Source organism: Argiope bruennichi, chromosome 2 (genome assembly GCF_947563725.1).
Source record: "Argiope bruennichi chromosome 2, qqArgBrue1.1, whole genome shotgun sequence".
NCBI lineage: Eukaryota > Metazoa > Arthropoda > Arachnida > Araneae > Araneidae > Argiope > Argiope bruennichi.
This window is the reverse complement of record NC_079152.1, coordinates 42,673,525-42,691,259: the sequence shown is the minus strand read 5'-3', so window position 1 is coordinate 42,691,259 and position 17,735 is coordinate 42,673,525. Positions and strand designations below refer to the sequence as shown.

Here is a 17,735-nt window from a genome sequence, read left to right as displayed (position 1 = left end):
GAATATTAATTTTGTTTAATTTCAAATAAATATATTGTGCATATATTGAGGATATCATTAACAAAATATTCGTAAACATTAAATTTAGGTATTTATTAAATTCATATTATTTTAATAATCTGTTTTGCTTATTGCATACATTCATTCGTAAGAAGTCAAATCCAATGACGTCATAGTGTCATCATATACGTCACTTTTCATTAGAAGCACATTACTTCTTGCGGTAATAAGCTTTTGCTATCTGATTATCGTCTTTAAACTACGCTCATAAGCTGAATCATTTCATCTAGATTTCCAGCAAGGGAAGAAAATAATGCCGTTAAATATTTGATGAAATAGTTAAAGCAATTTGATTTCAATGCAACCGTGTCATTAAAATTAATTTTTTGAAGTATTTTTTTTAAATACCAAAATTTAGAAAAAAATGCCGGACATATAAATTAAGATAATTAAAAAGTCATTTTTTTAACTGATGCTAAATTCAGTTTAGTGATACATTATTTTGATGAGTTATGGTGTACATCACTTTTAATTTTTAATTTATTAAAATTCTAAATAAAGTTTCGGAAAAAAGAATTAAATTTTCAGGAGAACGAAATGAATATCTTCTTCTTCAAAGTACATTTATGCTCTAGGTTAAGTGGTCTGCTATGAAGAGCGCCAGCACATATACGCACACCTCCTTTATTACGTTCCCCTTTATTACTAGTGGAAATTTACCTGTGCAAATAATTATTTACCTGGAAATATATGATGCCACTGTAAATAATAAAAATATAAATTTTGACAAAAAATAGATTTTTAGCATAGACGGATATGTTAAAGAAACTTTAATTAAATTAATTATCATGAATTCATGAATGTTTGTGAAATAGCATTTTAGTACATTTTTATCGTCTTTTTTTAATTTTAGTCCTTTTCATTGTTCTATTTAATTTTGTTCTTTCAATATTAACTTTCCCGGTGTTTTATGTGTTACATTAATTTTTAATTATATTGCAAAAATTGATATGAAATAAAAGCTGTTTTCATATTTTTATAAAATGCTTTTTAGATTCACTTTTATCAATTTTTGTTTCAATTGAAAATATTGATTTCGACTATTTTTATTTGATTCTGTATTTTTTAGACACAGTTTCTTATAAAAAAATTTTTATTTTGAGAATGAAATTCTGTAATACTTAATTTTTTTTATAGATGGCATAAATTGCTGGTGTGTTAAAGAGCAACATTTAAAGTTTTTATCATGAAAGATCAGGACAAATAAAACTTTATGAAGAGAAGAAGCATTGTCTGTGAGTGTTCGAAAAGTTACTGAATAATGCTCTAATAATTTCCTGAATATGTTAATTTTTTTACAGAAATAGCTTGCTAATTTTGACTCTTTATATTCATATTGCTGAACACTACTTCGTTCCAGCAGGGGAAAAAAATTAAATAAACAAGGAATTCAGTGATCAAGAAATTGAATAATAAATGAGATTTAAATTTTAAAAAAAAAGAAATTTCAAGTGCATACTATTTGCTTAATGCGCACATAAAAAAATCCAATTCCAGTTGGAGACTATAACAATAAAATAGATCTTCTGACAGTATCTAATGCACGCGCATAAGTTTTTGCATTTGTAGGGAAATAGTAATATCATCACTCATTTCAGGAGACACATGAGAATTTCTATTATTGTATCTTTGAAAATATAACCTTTGTTTTATTGTAAAAAAAATTTAAGACTTAATTCGTTTTAATATGGAAATATAACATTAGAATAAACTTTCCTGTTAAGTAAAACATTTCAGATTTTAAATAGATATAAAAAAAATTAAATATAGGGCTTGTACTGGAAATCAGAATTTTTCTATTATTTATATTTCGTCATATACAAATGCAGTGATTATTCAGTTTCGTACTGTTTATTTATCTAATATTATTTTAGAGTTCTGATATTAATGTTTCCTTCAGTACTGCAGATTGATCTCCTGGCAATTCAGAGACGTTGGTCAACTCATATAAGTTGATAATCCCACTCGATCCTCCTACAAGTATCCAATTGTTGTTTGAACAAAATATTACACAACTGAATAAATCTTCTTCTTTAGCATGTAGCTCAATCAGAGGTTTGTGAAGATGGACAGCCAAATCAAAAACATAAATAACTTTTTTTGTTAAGAGGACAAACAATGTAGACTTTATATTAGAAAGAGCCATCTTCAGCGTAACGTCAGGTAGCGAAACAGTTTTAGAAGTCATTGTTCTTTGGATGTCCCATATACTTACCTTGCGATCCGCCCCACAAGTCATAAAAATATCTGTCACTATTGGAGACCATTGAATATCGTAGACAGGACCATTATGGCAATTATATACATGAACATATTCTTCAGGATCATTGAATTCGCCCTGAAGAGCTTGTCCTTCAATAGTACCTAAAACAAAAACATTGGAGTCGTCTGGTTTCATTTGAAGACACATTCCAGCAGCATCTGCAGCTATGAAGAGTCGTCTTTGTTCTTGGCCTATATTTGTACCTCGCTTCACAGTTCTTAGAATATAGCCATCCAAAGTTTTTCCAAGGTTCCAAGTAGTTAGTAATCCATCCATAGAAATGGCTAAAAGGAACTCTGATTCCTTACCTAATGAATATTTTTTCTGGATCCATCTAACACTGGTTATTGTTCCGTTGGGTCTAACGGTGGATGTACGATTATTTACTTTCGATCGTGAATCAGATCTTCTCAGATCAAAGACAGTTATGAGTCCATATCGCATCCCAGCTGCGATTAAATACGGTTTGGTCTTTGAAAATTGTACGCATTCAACTGCTTCTTCTGTGTGGTAGATCCTCTCTGGATGTTCGCATTTATGAATGTTCCAGCACAAAACCATGCCCCTTGGTGAGCTGTCCAGCTCCTTGGATGGTGGCACCCCGTATCCACTAATGAAAATACTTGAGTTTTTTGGATTGCATTCCATACAGGTAACTCTATAGTCATCTTTAAGGGATGGTAAAAAGAATTGTAAATGATGTTTATACGCCATACCACTCACTTTTCTGACGTATTCGCCAGAACCATCGCGAATCTTTTCAAAACTACTTTCAATGTTCTCTTTTTCAGAAGATTTCATAAGCTCTTCTAAATCTACTGCGCAGTTATTGTAAGAGAGCAGAGTACTTTTGTAGGTATTATAGTTGAGAGATTTCTCCATGACATATAAGCTGTTTTTAATCCTACTCAAAATAGATGGATATTCGTGAATTTTTCCAATGAAATCTTTATAATTTTGAAATTTTGTTTTATTATTTATGTATTCCTTAAAGCTTTTAGGTGGAGGTTTTAGAACAATTTCATTTTCATCGTAATGTTCTTTCATTTTATAATTATTTACTAACGTCGTTTTATCGTTGAGAATAATAGGGATAGTTTCTACAGATTTATCCTCCATTTTAACGCATCCTTCTTGAGTATTTTGGTCATGAAAATGAATTGGAAAATCTCGGCGCAAATCAATAGCTCTCTTGTACAATTCATTTCTCCGTAAAACTTTTTCGTATTGTGAAGAAGTTTTGGGAACCAAACAATCTGGTAATTCAAAAACAGAAAAAACAACTCTACTAAGAAAAATATTTTTTCTTTCGTAGTCTATTGGTGTATTTAATTTCTTCTTCATATCTGATTCAAGATGAGAATTGGAATCACCTTTCTCAATAGTTTTTAAACCATCTATATTTTTCGATGCATTCTTTTTCAGCTGCAACATATTTTCTATCACTTCAAAATATTCAATTAAAAAATTAGGATCTAATTCGACATCTTCAAGAAATATTGGAAATAATGGTTTTGGTGTAATTATTACACCACTTTCATTCTTTATAGAAGGGAGTAAAGAACTTTCATGGCTTACTTTTATGTCTTGAATGTTCTTAGCGAACGCAAAACCTTCCTCTAACCAGTCCAGAATAATATCCTTTACTGTCATAGTTACGCACTTTTATTATTATAGAAAATAAGTACGAAAATCAATTATTGTACTTTTTCGCTGTGACAAAATCCTAGTTATAAAAACTACCTTCGATTTCTAACCTAGAACGAGTACACTGCGTTACTATGACAACACAGTTTCCAATGAGGCTTGCCAGATGTTACATTCAAGTAATAAAATATGTTTTCAAAAAAGCCCTTCTATAAAATTAACTGAATTATTTCTTCATTTCTTTTTTTTAAATCAAGATTTTTTTTATAATATTCTATTATATATATATTACTAGCTTTCAGTGCTTATTGAAGAATAGCTTTCTACTGAATGTTTATAAAAAAATAAAAATTATAAATTAAGCAAAAATCTAAAATACAAAAATATTAAATGAATTTACGGAATTTAATTTATTATATTAAGTTAAGTCATTACAGGATTTTTTTTTGTCACAAATAATTCTTATAAATAAACTTATCAACAAAGGTTTTTTTTTTTTTTTTTTTCGCTTTTGGCAATAGTAATACATAACGGAACAGACATGCGCCTTTCGCCATATTGTTTGGTTTGAAGTGTACATTTGATTGTAAATATGTGGCGCAAATATTCTTCTTCTTCCTTAGATTAAATATAATTGTATAATTTACAGCTGCAAATATGACAGATGCTGGATTTTTTCGCGTAAGTATTTAAATTTTTTTATTTAAATTTTCTATTGTGAAAAATATACGAAGTACCGGCATCTTGAGTTTATGCGTTCTTTTAAATATACTTTTGATTATTGTGCTTGCCTCAGTTCTAATTTTTAAATTGAAACATAAAGATTCAATTTTCACTTGATCTGCTTAAACATGATGTATTCCTTACTATCATATATTCGTAATTTCAAACTATTAGCTAGAACCTAATCTGTTGTTTATAAATTCTATTATATTGCATTAATAGTAATCATGTTTACATTAAAAAAAATTCAGCTGTTTTTATTACTTTCGATTATAGTTTTGAGCATTCTCAACGATATTTAATATGCACTGTTTGATCTGTTAATAATCAGTTTGAATTGAGAACAAAGCCATCCAACATAATTTGCTACGCACTTTCACATACAGTGAGCGAGCATCAAACACAAAATGCGACCTCGTCATAAATTCTCTAGATATGTGGATTGATTTTCTATAAAATTTTAATAGTTTGGCCCCAAGATCTTTTTGCTTATGCTCTACACAACTGATTTCTGCTGTCTGACTATTTGCTTATAAATTCTTTATTTTTTTGCATACAAAATTTGTCGATATCTACGTTTTTGAACTTGAAAATGATTAAATAAAATCCTTCCCGATTCTCCTGTTGCACTGTGTATTTCAATTATGTGAATGCATTAACTCAAAAATATTATTATCAAATAATGCAACATATAGTTTCTTTGCCTGATTTGCAGATCTGTTTTAAATTTTGCATGAAATTTTTCTACAGGAACTCTGTTTAATCTGCCTTTAACATGAACGAAGTAACTATAAAATGTGAGGAGGATAAAAGATTTGAATCTTAAATTGTTTCAACCTAAGGAGTTGAAACAACTAAATTTAGCATATAGCCTTCACACTGAAACTGTAGAATTGTATCAGATTTCATGTATGATTGTTTTTGGAAAAATATATTTTTTAAATGAATATTTGATTTTCTTTTCTACATTCAACAGTTAAACATAAAATGCAGCATGTTATGCCAATATTGGATGAAGCTAAGGGAGTTTACTAAAAGAAATTCTTTTTTAGAGCTTATATTAGAAAGCATATCAGAATATTGTATTTGCTTTTAAAACTAAAGAACTAATCCAAAACAAAGAATAGATAGAATGGATCTTTTATATTAACCACATGTCAGTGATTAATTATTGAAATGAATCACCCAGGATTGCTTTTTGGTAATTTCTTTTCCAACTGAAATTTGATGTTTGCTAATGAATGTAGTTCATATCTAAATTCTGAAAGAGGTTATCTGATGTTACTATGATATGTGGTTTGAATATTCTATAGGTAATAATTATGATTGCAGCAAAAAAAGATATATAATTAAATGCTGTGTTAAAAGAATTAATAAAAATTCCTATTTAAAAAGCAAAATTATTTATTAAAATTTTTGAAGAAGCAAAATTTCCATTCTTTGCAGAAAGAGATAGCTTTTAAAATTTGTCTTTTATTAATCACGAGGTTTAGAAAAGATTTGGTATTAGGTGTGCAGTAATATATTGTAAGTGAGTTGTAGTTAAAAAAAAAAAAAAAAAAAATGGAAGCCTTTTTTAAGAACTCATAAATGTGAGATATATGGCCTTAAATAATTTATCAATGGTTATAGAAATGGTTTATTTGAAAGCATCTGTTTAAACTGTATTAGTATAATGCAGATATTTGCAATGATAGCCTGTGTGTTGGGGATTTTGATCAAAACCCCAATGCATTATTGACTAAACTGTTGGCATTAATAGCCATTATAAATATGTAGCAATATTATATTATTATGATATTAATACTTAATATTTGTTATGTTATAAAACTTGTTAGTGTCCTTTTTATAGGGCAGTTATATTTTATCTTGATAGCTAAATCAATAATATTTCTTTTTTTCTGATATAGCAGTACTTATTCATGTTTCAACTAATTAATAACATACCTTTGTCAGATTTTAAATGCAAAGTGTTAATATTTTGAAGTACTCTGATTTTTTTTTTTCAAATTATTATTAGAAATTCAAAAGTAATTTTTTTCCCTTTACATTTTTATTTTTAAAATTATATATATAGCCAATCAATTTATTTATATGCTTGAGATGAATTCTATTTAACCTTTTAAATTTGAATTTAAAAAGTGTTTTAACTTCTGAGTTTATCTGATTTCTGGCTTTTCTGCATTTCTTAGTCTAATTCTTGTAACTTTAACTATGAACTATTAAATTAGTATCACCTAAAAATCACACACCAATAATGGATGTTTGCTTAACTTTTTCAGTAAAATCCTTAACGAGAATATATATAAACAAAATATGCTTCTTTAGTTCTTTTTGTCACAACCTTGCTGAGAGGAAGGACAACAATCTGGTACCTAGTCATGATTTAATGATAAAGTTTATTTTGACTTGATATTCGAGGGAAAGAATAATAATAAAAAAAAGATTAAAAACATTTCTCTTCTACTTATTTATGAAAAAAATATTTCATATATTGATAAACATTTTTTTTAAAATTATTTTCTGCTGAAAAATTGCATATTTTCCTATGTTTTTAAAAGAATTTTACTAAAATATTGGTTTAAATTTAATCTGTGCATTAACAAGTTAAACAATTTATTTAGTATGAATTCTAGGTTGTATATTATTTCATGATAATTTATCATTTCATACCTAATTTAAGAAACACTACTGTTAACAGAGAGATTAAATATTATTGTCTTATAATAATTATTTTTAAATTTTATATTAAGAAGGTTTTTGGTATATGATATAAGAAATAACTTGCATTGTAGTTTAATGAGAGTTGTTTATAAATCTTGTTTATTGATAAACTATGAACTTCCTATTTACATACCTATTTTTATACATTTTGTGATATTTTATTGTGCTGACATGTAGTTTCATTTTACTTATTAATTAGATTAAAAAATGTCATTTTATGTGTTTATTATTATGGTAATTTTATGGTTTATTATTATGGTAATGCAAATCTTTATTTAGTATTTAATCATGTTTAAGATTGTAATAATTTTATATTCAAACTATATTCTTTTGATTAAAAGGTATCCCTGAATGAACATTGTCTTTAAAAATGTATATATTTGATAAACATATATTTTTTAATTCAATGATACTTTTTGTATATGACAAAGATAAATATCATTTCTAAGTTGCTACAATAAGAGGAAAAAATCTGGCAAGGCTGAGTGATCGTTTTTTTTCTAACTATCTTATTGGAGAATTAATAACTAATATATATCTTTTTCATACTAAAACAGGGCACCAGTGCCGATCAGGATAATCGCTTCAGTGATAAGCAAAAGAAATTATTGAAGCAATTGAAGTTTAATGAAATTCTAAACAGAAAGGTATGAACTAACCACATATTTATTATAATAATTATATAGATTGCTAAATTACTTTGTATAAGGTATTATATATATTTTTTATATTTAAGTATATTACTTTTCTGAATATTTACTCAATTTGCTTCCTTTCTAAAGCCAGGAACAAAAATAAATAAATTAATTAAAAATGGTTTTTGCAGGTTGATATGAACAAAATCAACTTAGATGTTGTGAAACCATGGATTGCAAAGCGGATTACAGATATGTTGGGTGGTATTGAAGATGATGTTGTGATAGAATTTGTTTTCAACCAATTGGAAGCAGAAAAAGTAAACCATTTTTTTTCTCTTTATAAATTTAGTATTTTTAACATGCATGCATTTTGCAATATATATGGAAATATTAAATTCACTGTTTTGAAAAATGGATTTAAATAAATGTAATCTATTTCAAGGTTTTGGGAACATTTTTGTTTTGTGAAACTATTTTTATTGGAAATGAATAAGAAAATGCAACATTAATTAATGATAACTACCTAAAAATTGTAATAAAAATTAATAAGTAAATTTCACTTTAAACATTTGAATTAAATGATTTTCTTTAAGGGAACTGATTTGTTAAGAAACTATATACCAGTTATAAAACTTGTTTAAATTTCAGTTGTGTACAGAAAGGAGATTTTTTTTGTTAGTAAATTGTATATCTGATATAAAACTTGATGTGTACAGAAAGAATTAGCAGTTTTTATTATAAAACAGTTAAAAAATATTAATTTCTGAAAATATTTATTTTTTATTTGTATAGCAAATGTGTTTTCTGATTTAATGAACTTCAAGTAAATTGGTACACTCAGAAAAACAAGTAAAAAAAATATCCCCATGCTGGCATCGCATATGAATATACATTAAGTAATCACATTCAACTTATTTTCATTTTAATATACTTAAAAAAAGAATTTTTTTAAAAAGAAATCTTAAAAAATGGATAAATAAAAAATAAATAAAATCTGGTATTTTTTACTGTAAATAACATTTTAAAATTTTAGTACAGTTCTTAAATAAATAAAAATAGATTTAATGGATGCATAATGCTTGTAAATATTGTAATCTAAAATTTCTGTTGATTTTTGCTGAAATTTGAAAAAAACATGCTTTGAGAATAAGGCAGAAAAAAAAATGAATAAAAGCTTTCCTTTTCACTAGTTTGTGGTAACTGCAATTTTCAAAGCTAATTGATGAGCTTCTGGCTTTATAAATCTATGAACATTACACATTTCTATTTCAGTGGAATGTCTCATTTTATGTGACTAAAATTGAAAAATTAATTTTTTGAAGAAACACATGTTTGTAGTTTTTAAATATATTTAATTATAAGTACAGCAGAGTTGGAATAGAAAAAAAAAATAACAATGTCAAAGCTATTCTAATTCTAATTCTAGTTTGTGCATATTAGAAAATTTTTAATTGCAATCTGTTTTTCTTTCTTAATCTACAGTATCCCGATGCACGAATGATGCAGATAAATTTAACTGGTTTCCTTACTGGTAAATACGCCAGGGAGTTTATGGCAGAATTGTGGGCACTCCTTATCAGTGCTGAAGATAGTGCAGATGGTATTCCAGCTGCAATATTGGAACAAAAAAAAGATGAAATTAAGAAAAGATTTGTAAGTTTCCTGTTTATTAAGTATAATAAAATTGTAGATCAAAATCTGTAAAATAATAAAATTCTAAAATTTTTATACAGATATTTTACTTGGATTATGTAGTCCAGTTGCAATTAGGAAAACGGAATTTTATTTTATAACATCAAAGTTTTTTAATTTTTTGACTGTTTGAAATGTTTTGAATATTCTAAATAGAATGTTTACAAAATAAAGTAGTTTCTTTTGATATCTTGTAACAAGGAGACCTTGAAAATGCCAAATAATAAATATTTCTGTATAATTGAATATATGTTTTTATAAACTGCCTTTTCCTGCATTGTGGTGTCATTTGTGGAAATTGCTGTATGCAAAGTTTGTTATGTTATTTTTCTATATAAATTACAGTTAAATAAATAAAGTCAAAACTGTGATGATTATGTAAAACTGTATTTTAAATATTTCCAATGATTTTTGATAATTTTATATTCCTTTAATTTTATATACATCCTTTAGTCTCTTATTTATGTTCTATGATTCTTTTATTTATGTTATATTAAAAAAATAAACATTTTAAAATTCCCAGATATATTACAATAAGCATCCACATTTCTTAAAGTGATGACATGAATTTTTAAATGATTGTTTATTTATATAATTCTTGCTTTAGTTTAAAAAATTATCTGTGTGTGTATTGAAACTTCAAAGCATCTTTTGTTGACATAAATAAGCATGGTCAGAATTTTTATGGAGGTCTGTCATCCTCCCTTGATGCAATCTGTGTAATTTTCTTTTTGTACTTTCCCCCTCTCCATCTTTTCATTTTCCTAAGAAATGTCTGTTTATTATATCTTCAATAAGTGAGAGAATAATAGGGGCAGAATTGTTTACATCTAATTAAGTCCTTAGTTCTTAGCTAATTAGTTAAAATTTTTAACTGAAAGGCAATACATTCAGATTTAAATTCATATTTTTGCACAGCTGTTTTTGTAAAACTGTTGATTAGTGGGATAGTATAAAGTCTTTTTTTAATAGTGGCATTTGAATTTTTTTTTTTTTTTTTTTTTTTTTTTTCATATTGTTAATATTATTTTGTTGAAGTGAAAAATGGCTGTATTAATAATTCCAAAGTTTGTTGATTCACATTAAAATACTTTTATTTACAAAAGATCTAGCATACATGAAAGAAAAGCACAGTGAATATAAAATGAATAACACTCATTTATGTATACTTAGACTGGATTGTAAAACAGCGAACATGAAATCTTAATGAACAGCCAGTAGAAAGTATTGATAATAGAACCAATTGATAAATATGACTTTACAATTTTGAATCTAAATGACATAATGTGCCAATTATATTACTCTTAACACATATTTCATTTTTTATTTGTTAGTGCATTTTTTTAAAATTAAAACTTTTGTTTTTTTCTTAAAACAAAACAAAACTGCTTTGATTTTAATTCTTTTCTTTACTATTAGATTAAATTTTTTTCATAGAGCTTTGAATAATTGATTGGATTTTTCTCCAATAATATTTATTTTGTACATAAACACACTTAGCATGAATTATTAGAGGATTTTAAAAACGGCTTAAGCATGTTGTATAAAAAGTAAATCTGAGAAATATTTTTCATTTAATTGATTGCTTAAAAAATGGTTTCCAGTTTTGCAAAGTTTTGTGTGTATATGGGAAAGAATTGAAACATATAATGAATGATTTGTCTTTATGCTTAGTTCTTCTTTTTTTTATATATTTTTTTTAATATCTATGTTAAATTTCTATTTAAATAAGAGTTAACAATTTTGAAAAGAATTTTAAGAATAAAAGAATGAAAAATAGTTGACGATATATGATTGGTTTGTAACTGAAAAGTTCCTAGTTGTTTTTTTTTGAAATTTTTATACAAATTTAAAATTTTTATACAAATTTAAAATTTTTAGGAAGAACAAGACAGAGCATCTTCCAGTTCAAAAAAGCATGATGAAAAATCCAAGAAGCGAGATCGTAGATCTCGAAGATCTTCCTCTTCATCATCATCGTCATCATCAAACCACAGTAGAAGAAAGAAAAAATCAACATCTGATAAGTAAGTTTATTAATTATTGTTAATTTCTTATACTGTGTGCCTATATGTATCCTTCTTCATAATCTTTACTTCTAATTGCACTTAGCAAATTATTTTGATTAAATATCACAAGGAAATTAGTTTTTAGAGATGAATCATTCTGCATGACATATAATTTAATCTTTATATTCTAAAGAATATTTTTTCGATGTCCTTAATGTTTTAATAAATTGATGTTTTTTTTAAACTTTAATTTGAAGAGTAAAAGTAGTTTTGAAATTCTTAGAAGATGAAAAATTTAAAAATGGCATGTCGTGAGCAAAATATTTTTTGTTTCATGTTCATAGAGATGGAATTTTGTGCTGATTTTTCTTGTCTTCTGATGAACTAGAGCAGAGATTTCCAACTTTGCTTTGCATACTCTTGGGATTACACATTGCACCACTTATGATGAAAATTTTAAGTTAATGATGTCAGAAAACTAAAATTTATATGCATGCATACATATATAAAAATATGGTGGTTATAATTAAAGTGTCCATCTTCAGACCTATGTAGAACCAAGCTGGTTGACACATGCTTCATTGAAACTTGGGTTATACATATTATAAATCATGCAGAAATGGAAACTGCATGAAAATAGTAGTTTAAATTTTGATCATTAGATAGTGCTTTTTATGTAACATAGAAAGGCCATTATGCAAATTACAAATATTTAAGAATGTCAGCTGTCAGCACCATAAAATTCATCCTTATATCTTTAGACAAGAAAGCCATAGAGCTTTACTGATCAAGTTGTTTTTCAGAACTGCTGTGAAAAGTTAGCTTCACTGTAAGAATATCAATGCTTGAGAGGCTTATGAAAAGTGCCTATATTGAAGAATGGCTTGGAAAGATGATTACTAAATTTGAAGAGTTGGGCTTATTGCCAGAAAGAGGTTGGAAATGGATTTCAAATGAATGAGTGGAAGAAATCACAATCACTGATTGAAAGAGGGATCATTTCCTAATATTCTTTGACAAGTATTCAAGTTGTATCATATAGTTTGTGTACTCTATGATTCATAGTACCATATGAAAGCAATCCATATTAAAGTCGTTTCTGTACTATGCTCATGGGCTATACCCTCAAGACTGGAAACTATACATTGATTTTGCTTACTGGTTTCTGGTTAAAATAAGTATTGCCAGTTCAGAGTCTTTGATTTTTGGAACATTTTGAACATCATATGAAGTGCATTTTATCATTGAGGTATATTGCAGTGTAAACTCAGAACTGTCACCTATGGAATACTGCACATCTTAATGTTGTATATGAACAACTTCTACATTTGGATTACATTATTTTATGTTGCAGTTTTATTGCTGATTTCATTCTTGGCACTTTTTCTCTGAGGAGAACACTCCTTAAGGGCCTTAAAAGCTGAAGTACCCGCTAATGTGCAAATTTCTATGTCAACAAGTCATTCCTGCCTTACTGAATCATAAATGTGTAGAGACAACCGTGTTTATGCAAGATTGGATAACACCAATAATACATGACAAGTCAAGAAATAATTCTTGACGTGTACACTTTGTGTGTAATTCTTGTTTACTTTGTGGATGAACGAGGAATTTTGACACTTTTTAATTGTCTCTTCATTCTAAAGACATGAATCTTAGTGATTTTTGATTATAGGGATTCCAAAAGATCAGATTTATAGAGGAAGCATACAAACTCTTCTTGAATTGAAAGCTAGAATAACATGCCATGTTGCTGCAATTCTTGAAACACTTTGCATTGTTATTGAGCACATGAATGATGCAAATCACTTGCATGATAGATGCAAATGAATATATCACTTGCAGCAAAAGAAATTTTCTTTTGCTATCATAAATTTAATGCTAGTCTTTCATGAGCATGGAACTTGCAAGAACATATTCATCATTTTAAATATGTATTAACAACAAATGTGACAGCAAACTTGATGTTGAACTGTAATTTCTTGTTGTGATTTGAACCAAAAGAATGCATAAAAATATTCTTAAATCAGCAACCATTTTAAAGCATTTTAAAAGTGTTTTATTTTGAAAAAAAGTCTTTACAAAATTCTTAACTTTCTTTCTTGTAAAACTTATGTTTCTACAGATGTTAAAAATTGATAAATTGAGAACATGGCCATAAAGCTTTGTTTACCAAATATGTTAATAGTGAAAATCAACAAAAGGGAAAAATTTAGAGGAGGAATCAAAGGTGAAACAGATCTTGAGATTTCAATACATATTAAGAGTAGGATCACATGGAATGGTTGAGATGGCTTAGCTATTCCAAGACAACACATGATCCTAGTTTAACTCCCTCTTTCTTCAACATTGGATATTATTACATATTGAAGTGCTAGAATTGTTATCCATTATGTGCAGCATCATGAAAAGTGCATAAATTTGAAAACTTTTTCAAGCACGAAAATGCTTAATTTTCTTGAGAAGTGCAATTAAAACCTTTTGTTTCCCCAGACATTGAATACAATAAATTGAAAGCATGGTCATAAGGGTTTATTTATAGCTGAATGTATCAAGAATAAAAACTAAAAAAAACAAAAAAAATCGGATAAGGAATATTTAAAGTCAATACTTTAATGGCTTTTTTTTTTCCAACAAAGAATTTCTTTTTTTATATATTAAAAAGCAGGCTTTTATTAAATTATAATTCATTAAAGAAAAGCCTTTTCTGAACTTCAGAAATAAAAGGCAATAAGATAGTTTTTATATAACTTAACCATTTCCGAATGCTACTTTTTTTTTCTATTACAAATGACCTAAAAATACAATATGGCTTTGTTATATCATCAATTTTGTAGCAGTTTTGCCAATCTTATGTTGTGCTTCACAAGGTTGCAGATAAAATTTTGTAGATTTGATATAAGTATGGTGAGTTATAGCAGAGGAAAATTTATGTCTTCCATCCCACTCATTATAAATCTTATTGGTTATCTGCATGTGCAAAAGTCAAATATAACTCATTTACTGAGTCATTAGAAAATCTTCCTATCATGAAGTTTATGAACTAAAATAGGCAGTTATGTGTGAGTAGAGGAGGCTTATTTTAAGAAAAAGATGCTTAATTTTTTTTGGTTATGGATCTATTTTTTTTTTTTTTTTTTTTTTTTTGCGAATCTTACTGCACACTCTGTTGTAACTGTAATAAAAGTTATCTCTATGAAACAGGCTCAAATATTATGTTGAAAATACCTTCCATATGATTAATTGATTTTATCAAAGAATAAAAATGTAAAAATATTTGACTGTTTATATTTATGAATTATATTCTTGTTGTATTATGTCTTGATGTAATACAAAATAGAATAAAATATGAAATTAAGAGTAGATGCTTATAATATTAAATTAATTCATGCCATTTGATTCTTAAGTTAACCTATGCTCTTAACAGTATTATGTTTTGAATGCCATATTATAGAGAGGAGTACTAAAACATAGACAAAAAATCTAGGAGTACAAGCAAAAAAAAAAAAAAAAGGTTGGGAACCTCTAAACGAGATATTTGTGTATTTTTGATGGCAGTACACTTTTAATATTTTCAGAATTTTTCTCTGAAAATCATTAATTAAAATGAATTTTAGTTACATACATGTAGTATTGTGTGATAATGGTTTAAAAAACATTAGATCACAAGATTAAAAGGTGCAAAATAATTCAGATAGTAGAAATTATACTCTCTACTGCAGTATAAAATGCATTTTTAAAAATTGGATTGAATTTATTATTGCTAAATTAAAAAAAAAAATTATAGTTAATTTTCTCTTACAAATATAATAATTTTATATATTATAATTGAAATAAGTTTTCTAATTAATTAAAAAAATTTATAATAAATGTTCATTTCAAGCATTTTTATATTCAGTATATATTTTATTCATTTTTATATTCAGTTTAAGCATAGATATAATATTCTAAAAAGGAATTATATAAAATGTTCACTTTTTCTACTCCTGTCCTATTTAAAATAATTATATCAACAATTGCTTTTTAGAATAGCCGTGGCTTAATGGATGAATTGACAAATTAATATTTTAAGAATTAAAATATACTAGTGGAAAGCAATTTTTCATATTTAACTTTATATTTTTTCCTATTTTTAAAACAACAATAAAAAGGTCTTTTTTTTATTATAAAAAGAGACAGTATCATATTTGTTTATTCAGTATTCAATTTGGTGTATTCTTGTTTTAGGTCAGAAAGTAGCAAAAAAGTTAGTAGTGATAAAGAAAATTCTGTAAAGAGCTCCCGTCGGAAAAGATCACAATCCAAGTCTAGCTCCCCTTCTAGACACTCTAAGAAAAAGGAGAGGTATGTTTTTTAAATCATATTTTTATTTGTTAGATTCTTTACTTTTTAAATGTGACAGGTAATGCAATCTATTTCTTTTAAAATTAAGTGAATTTTGGATTTTATATACTTTGGTGTTCAATTTTAGTAACTAGTATTTTTTACTAATTCTTACTTCTTGATAGCTGTATTGATTATTTGTAGAATTATTATTTTTTATTTCGGTTGCTAAAATTTTGCATGCTGACTTTCAGCTCTGAGATAACTAGTAACTGGTTTTCTTGTTCATGGACATAGTTATTTCATTGAAACTTTATTAGCTATTTTTTATATCATCATTAGCTATGATAATCTATTTATCTGTTCTAAATTTAAGTATAATATTATTTAATCAAATTCTTTTCTGGGACAACTACAAACCAAGTAATTTGCATTTGCAATTTCATTTTTATGGTTGATATATGTTTTACTTTTGTGTCCGCCCTTTCTTTCAGTGTATGAATTTAATCACTCATTTATTTAGTTTTGCTTGTAATATGTAAATCCATTAACAGTTCAATTCAGTTTTTATTTAGTGTTTGAGATGAAACACCGGAAAAAATTGAGGTTACATTAAATATTTAGGAAAAGTTGAGTTCATTTGATAAACTCAGAGACATTCTTGAAGAATGGTGGATTGTTTTAGTTCCAGCTTTACATGAAGATTAAAATGTACATACATGAAGATTTAAAATGCTCTATTTTATGTCTAAGTTTAAACTTAAGAATTGTGTTGGTTAGTAATATTAGCCCTGTTAAAAAAAAGTGTAGGATATTTTTTTTACATATTTTTGTAAGCTGACATTGGAATTATATATATATATATATATATATATATATATATATATATATATATATATATATATATATATATATATATATATATATGAACAGTTGTGTAAACAATGTTATGTAAATTTGAATAAAATTTTTTGTATGTGGAATAATTTTTCGACATTTTTATTTGCACATGTTGAGAATCCTGAAAGGAGGTACATTCAGCATTTTTCCAACCCCTTTATTATTTTGTATGATCTTATTTTAAATTTGAGTTAATATAAAACTTTAGAGCTTCAATAAATATATTTTCATTAAAAATATCTAATGAATCTTCAATAATGTCATTTATTCTGCTATCTATCGAGATAAAATATAAGAAATTTCTGTGAATATAATCTTTAAAGAGTTTAAAAAATTGTTCTTATGTGAACGTGCATTGAAACCTATAGATTTTTTTAATGGCTGTAAAGCTACTAAACCCCCACCCTATCCCTTCTTGAATACAGTGCATACAAATAGAAAGTATTGTAATTGTCAAAAAATTTGATTTCCAAGATTTTGAGGAATCTACATTTTAGAGCTTTTAGAATCCCCTTCCTCCCTTTGGATTAATATCTAATTGTCCACCAGTATTTAAAGATGATAATTTAGAATATGAATTGGCTGAAGAAATGAAATTAATTGTGATGTCTTGATATCAAAATTTGGATCTGTATCAAATTTTGGGTGAGATTCATTAATGATTATAATTGTCTCTCAATCTGTGTGCATCTTCTTGTTATTGAACAGTCATAAGAACATGAAAATAAAAAGCAACTTTTAGTTCAAAATAAAACC

The 17,735-nt window shown here is 26.6% G+C and overlaps 2 protein-coding genes across 3 annotated transcripts in view; one reads left to right on the top strand and one right to left on the bottom strand.

Moving 5' to 3' along the window:
- Window positions 1–1,853: 1,853 nt before the first annotated feature.
- LOC129957593 (dynein axonemal intermediate chain 4-like) lies at window positions 1,854–4,065 on the bottom strand. Its single transcript, XM_056070012.1, has one exon. The coding sequence runs from the start codon at window positions 3,974–3,976 to the stop codon at window positions 1,931–1,933; it is 2,046 nt and encodes a 681-aa protein (XP_055925987.1). The 5' UTR covers window positions 3,977–4,065; the 3' UTR covers window positions 1,854–1,930.
- A 440-nt stretch (window positions 4,066–4,505) lies between these two features.
- LOC129957581 (serine/arginine repetitive matrix protein 1-like) overlaps window positions 4,506–17,735 on the top strand; it is a 41,261-nt gene continuing 28,031 nt past the window's right edge. For both annotated transcript variants that reach the window (XM_056069999.1, XM_056069993.1), the window contains exons 1-6: window positions 4,506–4,651; window positions 7,975–8,064; window positions 8,244–8,372; window positions 9,538–9,708; window positions 11,629–11,774; window positions 15,984–16,100. In XM_056069999.1, coding sequence (XP_055925974.1) covers window positions 4,628–4,651; window positions 7,975–8,064; window positions 8,244–8,372; window positions 9,538–9,708; window positions 11,629–11,774; window positions 15,984–16,100 — 677 coding nt within the window. In that variant the 5' untranslated portion in view covers window positions 4,506–4,627. The remainder of the gene's footprint in view (window positions 4,652–7,974; window positions 8,065–8,243; window positions 8,373–9,537; window positions 9,709–11,628; window positions 11,775–15,983; window positions 16,101–17,735) is intronic.

Coding starts and splice junctions, on each gene's coding strand:
- LOC129957593 (XM_056070012.1), bottom strand. CDS start 3,976: ATGACAGTAAAGGATATTATTCTGGACTGGTTAGAGGAAGGTTTTGCG.